The 9138-nt window shown below is 39.6% G+C and overlaps 1 protein-coding gene across 2 annotated transcripts; it reads right to left on the bottom strand.

The window, feature by feature from the left end:
• Nucleotides 1–2600: 2600 nt before the first annotated feature.
• LOC112168128 (probable disease resistance protein At4g27220) lies at nucleotides 2601–7798 on the bottom strand. 2 transcript variants are annotated; one of them, XM_024305249.2, is made up of 4 exons: nucleotides 7577–7798; nucleotides 6603–7022; nucleotides 3717–6497; nucleotides 2601–3467 (listed from the first exon to the last, which is right to left on the bottom strand). In XM_024305249.2, the coding sequence occupies exons 2-4, from the start codon at nucleotides 6944–6946 to the stop codon at nucleotides 3353–3355; spliced, it is 3240 nt and encodes a 1079-aa protein (XP_024161017.1). In that variant the 5' UTR covers nucleotides 6947–7022; nucleotides 7577–7798; the 3' UTR covers nucleotides 2601–3352. The 2 variants fall into 2 exon arrangements, with proteins under 2 accessions (XP_024161017.1, XP_024161018.1); XM_024305250.2 differs by lacking the exon at nucleotides 7577–7798 and having other exon boundaries at nucleotides 3717–6411; nucleotides 6603–6734.
• Nucleotides 7799–9138: the final 1340 nt, after the last annotated feature.

Here is a 9138-nt window from a genome sequence, read left to right as displayed (position 1 = left end):
ACTCAGAAAATCCTAAGGCGCTTTAATGAAGATAAAGCAAAGCCTACGAGTACTCCCATGATCGGCCGTAGTCTTGAGCCCGGAAAAGATCCGTTTCGTCCAAGGGATGAGGACGAAGAACCCCTAGAGGCCGAAGTGCCCTATTTAAGTGCAATAGGCGCATTATTGTACTTAGCTCAATGCACAAGACCGGATATCTCATTCGCAGTGAACTTGTTAGCTCGACACAGCTCTGCGCCAGCACGCCGCCATTGGATTGGTGTAAAGACCATCTTTCGATACCTAAGAGGTACGATTGATATGGGCCTATTCTATCCCTACAGAGAGAAAAGGAATGACGGAAAATTGGGATCGGACCCAAAAAGGCAAAACGCCCCCATGGCCGCCGGCCATGTTGCCGGCGCCGCCGCCGCCGCCGCTCATGGTGGCCGGCGTCCTCCTATCTCCCTCCATCAAAACGACAATGATGTCTTGATGGGCTTTGCTGATGCAGGGTACCTCTCTGACCCTCACAAAGGTCGCTCCCAAACAGGTTATGTCTTTACCATGGGAAGCACTGCGATATCTTGGAGGTCTACAAAACAGACCCTTGTTGCTACTTCCTCAAATCATGCAGAGATTATTTCTCTACATGAAGCTGTACGTGAATGTGTATGGCTAAGGTCTGTAATTCGACACATTCAAGGAAGTTGTGGTTTGAAGTCTACCACAGATGAACCTACATGCATTTATGAGGATAATGCAGCTTGTATTGAACAAATTAAGTTAGGTTTCATCAAGGGCGACAACACCAAGCATATATCGCCTAAGTTCTTTTATAATCAGCAACAACAATCACTTCTAAAGATTGAAGTGAATCAAATCCGATCAGAGGATAATGTAGCGGACTTATTCACTAAGTCGTCACCTAAATCCACCTTCGAGAAACATGTGAAGAGCATCGGATTGAGAAAGTTATCCGAACTCCCACGATTGTAGCAATCAGGGGGAGATATCGACATCAGGGGGAGTTATGATGTCTACATGTTCGATCTCGAAGAGTGAAGGACGTGTTGTGCTCTTTTTGTCCTTCGACCAGGATTATTTTTGTCCCACAGGGTTTTTGTTACCTGGCAAGGTTTTTAACGAGGCAACGGATGAAGCGTCACCACCAAGTTTGAGCGGCACAAGGGGGAGTGTTGAAGGAAAATCAAGTTTAGTGTGCCTTATCAAACTAGGAATAGGAATAGGAGAGAAGGTTCTAGATTTCCCAATCCTACACGGATTGGTATTCCTTGTAACATTAGATTATGCACTTTGTAATCCCTATATATAGGGCTCCTATTCTCTATAATGAAATACACTTCTCTCATCAATCTCTCTCAATACCAATATACTTAAACAGAATCTTAATTTTTGTTTTGTCAACAGAAGCTTAAATTTCTTTCCTTGTGAAGGGAAATTAAAATTATCATGAACTTTCAATTCCGGTGTTTGGCAATGTGGGAAAGTTACCCAATTGATGCTCTATGTTTTATAGGAAATTAGAGTAAAGGGCACTGACACTGGATTGGTGGCTGCATAGTGACTATTGTGATGAATGGTGTGTATTATTGTTAATTCACACAATAGTAGATAGGAATCTTAATTTTTGTTTTCTCAACAAAAGCTTAAATTTCTTTCCTTGTGAAAGGAAATTTTTAATAACTTTCAATTTTGATGTTTGGTAATGTGCGAAAATTACCCAATTGGTGCTCTATGTTTTATAGGAAACTATAGTAAAGGGCACTAACACTAGATGGGTGGCTGCATAGTGGCTATTGTCAGGGCCGGTCCTGAGAATTCAGAGACCTAGTGCGAAAATTTAACCAAGACCTTATGTTCATTGCATAATGACTTAAAAAAAAAATGAAGGGGCATTATAAAATAGGAAAGTGAAAAAGAAAAAACATAAAAAGGAAGAAAAAGAAGAAAGAAAGATTAAAAAGAGAAAGAGAAAAGGAAAAATAAATACGGAGCCTGAGACTCGAACTCGTGACAAGGGAATGAATGCTCGCACACGCCTTTACCAACCTTCCAACTAGCCTCTTTATAAGGAACTAAATATATTATATTCACTATACCTATATATATATATATATATATATACACACACACACACACATACTTGAAACTCGAAGTCGGAGGCCTCCCATTTTCGGAGGTCTTGTGCGGCGGCACTACTTGCACATCCTCAGGGCCGCCCCCGGCTATTGTGATGAACTGTGTGTATTATTGTTAATTCAGAACAATAGTAGACAGTGTCCTATAGCAGGATTTCTAGTAGTGTATTATGCCCAAAAGTATTGAGGAAAAACATTCAGAAGTTCAAGTTCCCCATATATTACCAATGGATACAAACGCATGACCGAAACACAAAAAAAAAAAAAAAAAAAAGATGTACATACATTGAAACAAAAATGTGAACTCTAAAGATATTATTAACAACACTAGCATATATATTGTACAACAGTGACAAAAGCTTCACAAGCAGCTGAGGAATCTTCTTCCGTGCCAATGAAGATCTCGTCGTGTTTCTTGTATGCCCATCAGTTACGGTATGTTCTTCATCAATCTAGTGGTTTTTTTTTTGAGAATAAGAATCCTTTATTGAACACAACCAATATTACATAATATGGGAATGACCGGTGGTGGACAAGAACTCCCCACTCTCTTCCCTAAAAACCGAACTAGTTACGGGTCCGTCATCCAGGATGACATCCATGAGCCAAAAGAGCCCAACCCCTAACCACCTATTTTGCCCAACCTCACAGGCTACAGATAACCCCGAGAAACTCGATAACACCCCATAGACAACCGCCAGAGAAACCAGCGCCCTCTTCCACACCGCGCCCCAATGAAACCAGACCACATGCAAGGATTGCTTGTTAGCACATTGACCATAAGATAAAACCGAAATTACACCATCTCATCCCCAGGAAAGACACCACATCCATGGCACATCAATTTGACCCAACCCTAGCTCAAACGAGTAGGGACCAACTATTGACCAAAGTAAACTAACCAATAACCAAAGTAAACTAAAAAGCAACCTAACTAAAACCAAGACTTTAACCAAAGGAAAGAAGTCGCCGCCACAGTGCTCCTCACCCTTGTCGTCAGATGACCCGCCGGCAAGCCACCACCGCAGCCTCATGTCTTCAATCTCCCCAAGTCGAAGGTGCCTGCTAAACCATACAGCAAACCACAGCAAATCTATCAACAAGAAATCGATGAAAGACTCACTGTGCCTTGCCTGCCATGCCCACCGCCTTGAAAACCCAGATCCACCACAGCTGCCATCTCCGTCTAGCGACCCACCGTGGATTAGGAGTCAGCGCCATACGATCCATGGTATACCGCCGCCATGATCTGGCCTCTGACCACTTACTCCACGCCGACCACCACCCATCCGACCACTTACTCCACGCCGACCACCACCCATCAATCTAGTGGTTTGAAATAAAAGAGAAGTAAATAAGTCAGAAATTTTAATAAGGGTCTAACAATATTGTTAACAATACACTAGCTTCTTCATCTGATTGTTAGCTAAGAAAAAAATTTACTCGACTTCAGAAAACACGTCTTTTGGAAACAAATTAGTTTACTGCTTGCCAACAATTTCATTAAGACCTTTCCAACAAAAAGAAAAAAGAAGAAAACACAAATGAATTGAGTTTATGACACTTGAAACATACCTCGACCATAGAAACCTCATTTGTCGTTCATCATTGAGTTGGACTTGGTTCTTGCTGTGGAAGTTAATAGCATCATTCGAAAAGTTGGGGCAATACTGGACATACAAATGTACCAATGAAGGTGACTCAATACCAATAGCACTTTCACTAGACAGCCTCGGAAGCATCAGCAAAATTAAGTTCTTCAATTTTGGAAGAACAATCTTCTTCTTGCTCACTGTTTCCTCGCGTGCTTCAATTAATTTTTTCAAGAAAGGGCAACTGAATACAAAAAGGTCTTCCAGATGAAAAAGGCACTGAGCTACATCAGATGTGAAGAGGCTTCCTCGAAGCTGATTGCAATGGTAAATGATCAAACTTTTAAGAGTCTGGAATATTGTACAGGGAGCAGGACCATTACATACGCTTTTTAGAGCATACAGACTCAACAATGTCATCTCTCTGAATTTTGATTCTTCTGGCTCAAACCCTTCATACCCGAATACATATTCCATGCTACCCATAACATTGCAAATCAACTTTTCCAAATTTGGTAGTTTCCGTAACAGTTTTGATGGCAACAGTACATTCCCCAAGTTACGACAATTACAGACATTCAACAGCTTAAGATTAAACAAAGACCCAGGTGGCAATTCACCAACACATAATTCATTTAGGCAATCCACACTATCCAAGTGCAACTCCTCCAAGTTCTCGAACACAGGTTTATTTGAAATCCAACTTATTGTGTTCATCAGCTCTTTCAACTTCTCACAGGGACCAATAATAGAGAGATGCTTCAGCCCGCATAACCCCCCACGGTCATATTCCACAAGAATGTTCTTTAACCCTTCGCATTTTGCAAACTGTAGCTTCTCTGTTTTCTTTGTCACCACACTGACAAACCAATCCGGTAAGCTGCAGATGGTCGTGTTAAGAATCAAGGATCTGGAATATTTATGACCATTCTGAGACTGAATGTGCGGCACTCTTCTTTCTCCACCGAAACAGATATCAAAGTAAACCCAATTTGGATTGAACTCAACACATTTAGGCAAACATTTTGCATCCCATATGCGAACCGTCAAAATGTATAAATATGATAAGCCAGTTAACTCATCAAATCCAATATTAGTCTCTTCTCCTCCTCCCTCGACTTTACTTCCCCAGTCCCCAAATCTGCAATGCATGTACAGTTCTTCTAGTCTATGCAACTTTGATATCACTTTAGATGGAATTGTAACAATGTGTCCATGGCTGAAACTATCACTGACATCCAGCATTCTTAGATTGGTCAAGCGTCCTATTTCTCTCGACAATTCTTTAAGAGGATATTCCCTCATACTAAGAATCTCAAGCTTCTCAAGTTTTCCGAGTATGGAAAAGTCAATGATTTTCATGCAACAATCTAAATACAAAGCTTGGAGATTGGTCAGGAGACTGAATGATTGGGGTGGTAATGAAATACTAGTGTGGCTAAGATCTAAGACTCTTAGTTCATTCAGGGTTTGGAGAAAAGTCTCGGGTATGTCATTTAAATTAGCATTATGTTGTAGTAATAAAATCTTAAGGTTTGGACATACCAACTCTTCAGGTAGCTTGCGGATTTCATTCTTCATTAGTGAAATTGCAAAGAAGCCTCTATGCGCATTAATCATTGGCCAATGCTTTAAGTCGCAACCAGCTTTTACCAAAACCCGTTGACCAACTTCAGATAGCGAAATTAATACAGCCACATCCCGAATGACATCATGCATCTTTACATATCCATCCTTTTTTGAGTCCAGAAGCAAGCTAGAAGCTTTAAGGGACTTGACCACTAAATGCGTTGTGGCTCTGGCTTCTTGCATGTTGGAATCTTGAAACATTCCTTTCCCAATTCCATACTTCAGCAACTGTTCAACTGGGATGTCATAATCCTCCGGGAACAGGCAGCAAAGCAAGAAGCATGATTTTGAATCATCAGTTTTCAAGTAATCATAGCTTAACTTTATACATTTGTACACATCTCCCTCATCTTCAGGGTTGGCAGGTTGAGACGCCTTTAGTCGTTGAGCCGAGTCTTTCCATTCATTGAAACTTGCATGTCGAAGTGCCCTCGCAACTGCTATCAGTGCAACTGGTAGACCAGCGCATTCTCTAGCCACCATCCTTGTTACATCATAGAAATTGGTGGATTTGTCAAAAGATTGTCTTGCTTCTGTCACAAACAAGTTCCAAGAATCTTCTTCTGATAGGATATTGAGTGGAATGTTTACATGGCTGTTCATGAAATGACATACAGAAAATCTCCTTGTGGTGAGTAGGACTTTGGAATTGCATCTTTGAAGTTTGTGATGGCTGGGAATTCCTATGCTTGAAAATTCTATTCTATTCCAAACGTCATCCAAGATTATGAGAATCCTGATTCCTCTTTTTATCTTCTCCTCCAGTCTACTAGCTCTTCCTATTTCTGTCTCATCCTCCAATTTCAAGTCCAGCAAATCTGCTAATGTGCCTTGAATTTTCCTCAAGTCAGGGTTTTGTGATACTACAGCCATAATCACTTGATTAAAAAGTCTACTTTTCTTCACTTGTGCACCGACATGTTTCACCATGGTTGTCTTTCCAACACCTCCCATTCCGTAGACCCCAACCACAGTGACCTCATCATCATTTAGCGCATTCATTACCTTATTCATGGCTTGCTTTGTTGCTTCAAATGCTTTAAAATCTCCTGTGGACATTGAAAACTCAATTTTAATAGGTCGGACTTTACTGCACACAGATTCCACAATTGCATGGACAAGCTCTCTTTCAGTCCTACGAGTCAGAATTAAGGGTCAAATAATCATCAACAAACTTGATAATAATCCAAAAGGACAAGTGTAATTCTTGAACAATTAAAGATAGTATCATCATGCTTACTTATAATTTTGTGTATGCCACCCACAGAAACTGGCCACCCTATTTAAAGCATCTCTCCACTGCTGCATCTTGATTTTTTGTTGCCCAGATTTTTCATGCTTAGTGAAAGCTTCTTCAAAACTCTTCTTTTGATATCTTACATCAGAGGGATCCACATGATAAAAAACCGGAAGAATTCTATCATCATCTTGCATACATTGACAGATCTTGGTAAGTTCCTCCAAACACCAACTCGAAGAAGCATAATTCAGGGAGAGAACAACAATTGCAAGCCTTGACTTTTCGATTGCTTTTAAGAGTCTTAAAGAAATAAGAGCTCCTACTTCAAGATCTTGGTCATCCATGAATGTTTTAATTCCTCTTCTGTTGTGCAGACGATCGTATAATTCGAATGTAATACCCTTGCGAGTATCTACACCCCTGAAACTCAAAAAGACATCATACTTCCAATTAGGAGCAGGTGAAGGAAAAGATGCAGAGGCTGTTTGGGAGATCGAGGCCATTGAAAATCACAGATTAGTAAAATAATGTCTCAATAACATGCAAGAAACAAACAATATTGCAGCCACTTTTGTTCGGATCAGTGCTCAGTAGAGGGGTTGCTTTCTCCTTAATTGTCTCAGTTTCATTGTGTGTGTTGCTTATTTGCAGCTATGACATGGTGGGGACCATGGGTATGAATCAGAGTTTTAAATTGCTTCTATTCATGGTCATGGTCCAGCCTATTGCTTCTTTGCAGTTCTGAAATTGATTAGATTCCTGATATTATTCATTTTATTTCATCTTTCTGGGGATGGATGGCTGAAATCAAGTTGGTGAGTACATGGGGAAGCAAAGAAAGCAGCTTCAGTCTACAATTGACTTGGTCGAAATCTGAAAACATAGGCAATCCATATTTATAGCTTGAATATTTTGAGTGTCCAGGTCCATAATTCAAGTTAGTGTTGAAGAAACAAACAAGGAACAGTACTCACCGATACCAGCATCTGAATGATGATCTTCTTGAGTTCAATCACTGCCATGGTTTCAGCCTTCAACTCAGTGATGAAATTGGGGATGTTGGATTAGAGATGATAGGCATAGACCAGAGAGAGAGATACAGAGAGACGAGAAAGAGTTAGAATTGCTGTTTTTTCTTTTTCTTTTTTTTCTTTCGAGAAGAAGAGAGAGACAACAGTCTGAGAATCAATATGGGTGTTTTCAAGTCTAAAAGTGTGGAGGTGAACGAAGAGAAAAAAGAAAATTTAAAATATTCTGTACAATTGGGGCCCACACATAAATAAGTATTGAATAATTGGTTTGAATTAAAAATAAGAAAGATGAAATCGCACGGTTGACAGGTATCTAGATTTGGGGAATGAGATCTGTCAACCATCCGATTTTAATCGACGGTAAGTGAGGAAATCATTTTCGATCAATAGCTGATCAGGTGAACGGGACTATATATAAAAGTGTTTGTCGGAAAAAAAAAAAAAAAAACATTGTAAGTGGGTATGAGCTGTGTATCCACAGTTTTACAATTTTATGGCAATACATGTGTGGCTTTTGCCCACATTTGTTGTAGTGAATAGGAAGGAAAGGAGAAACTGCAGAAACCAAATACTGTAAAATCCAATAAGAATAGTTAGAGGCTGTAAGAGCAGATTACCAAACAGAGATGGATCAAGGTTCTAGGAATTAAGGGAAATAATGGAGCACAGAGAGAGGGTTGAAACAACCTCAAAATAAATCTGTTACACAAGAGAGAAGACTTTTGCAGAACAAATTAGCATTTTGTATTTGAAATTAGCATTTTGTATTTGATTTGCTCAGCAAACCAATAGTATATCTCCAGCTGCTGCCGACTGATAATATATTTATTTTTGTGATTTATAAAATCTAAGTAAGTGGAAAAACATGCATTAATACATTGTCCTTTTTTGTTTTTGGTCATAAGCAGTTTACGTCGTCTTGCAGGTTACATTCAAGACATGCACATAGTAGTCTGTTGTATGTAACAATTTGTGTGACTTCGGGCTAATGAATATTGCTGCTATGTAAACTGTAGTTCTGGTAAGTCAGACTGAAAATTTCTCAGGGAAGACCCTAAACTGACTCTGGCCTCTGTAACAGCATAAGAACAGTAACATCAATCACTAGTTTGCATAAAGTCGTACACTTGTGATTGTTATCTATGAAGTAAGCCTTTGAGATGCATATGTAATAGAAAATTAGGCACTTGTTCATTTGTTTACTTGATATTGTCTACAATCTAAGCATATCAAACGCCATCATATCTTTGATTTGTTCAACAAACGAATAAATTTGACAATTAAAGTCAGAAAAAGACTGCTATAATAATGGCAAATTGCAAAATTGCTGATGTATAGTTCTATTTTTTTTGTTTTTCCTCTTTAGCTTCATGTGGTTGGTGTTACTTATATCTTAAGAACAATCAGAAGGAACCAAGACGCCATTGTGCAAGTCCTGTCTTCTGCAAAGCTTTATTTCCGAGAATACTCACAATGGGGCTCAGATTCGAGTACTAAGAGGGTGT

The sequence above is a fragment of the Rosa chinensis genome, chromosome 5, assembly GCF_002994745.2.
Source record: "Rosa chinensis cultivar Old Blush chromosome 5, RchiOBHm-V2, whole genome shotgun sequence".
Taxonomy (NCBI): domain Eukaryota; kingdom Viridiplantae; phylum Streptophyta; class Magnoliopsida; order Rosales; family Rosaceae; genus Rosa; species Rosa chinensis.
The sequence above is the reverse complement of the archived record's forward strand: the minus strand, read 5'-3'. Positions and strand labels throughout refer to the sequence as shown.

Coding starts and splice junctions, on each gene's coding strand:
- LOC112168128 (XM_024305249.2), bottom strand. CDS start 6,946: ATGGATGACCAAGATCTTGAAGTAGGAGCTCTTATTTCTTTAAGACTC. Junction 6,498..6,602: donor TGGCATACACAAAATTATAA/GTAAGCATGATG, acceptor TCTGACTCGTAG/GACTGAAAGAGAGCTTGTCC. Junction 3,468..3,716: donor ATGAGGTTTCTATGGTCGAG/GTATGTTTCAAG, acceptor TCAAACCACTAG/ATTGATGGGTGGTGGTCGGC.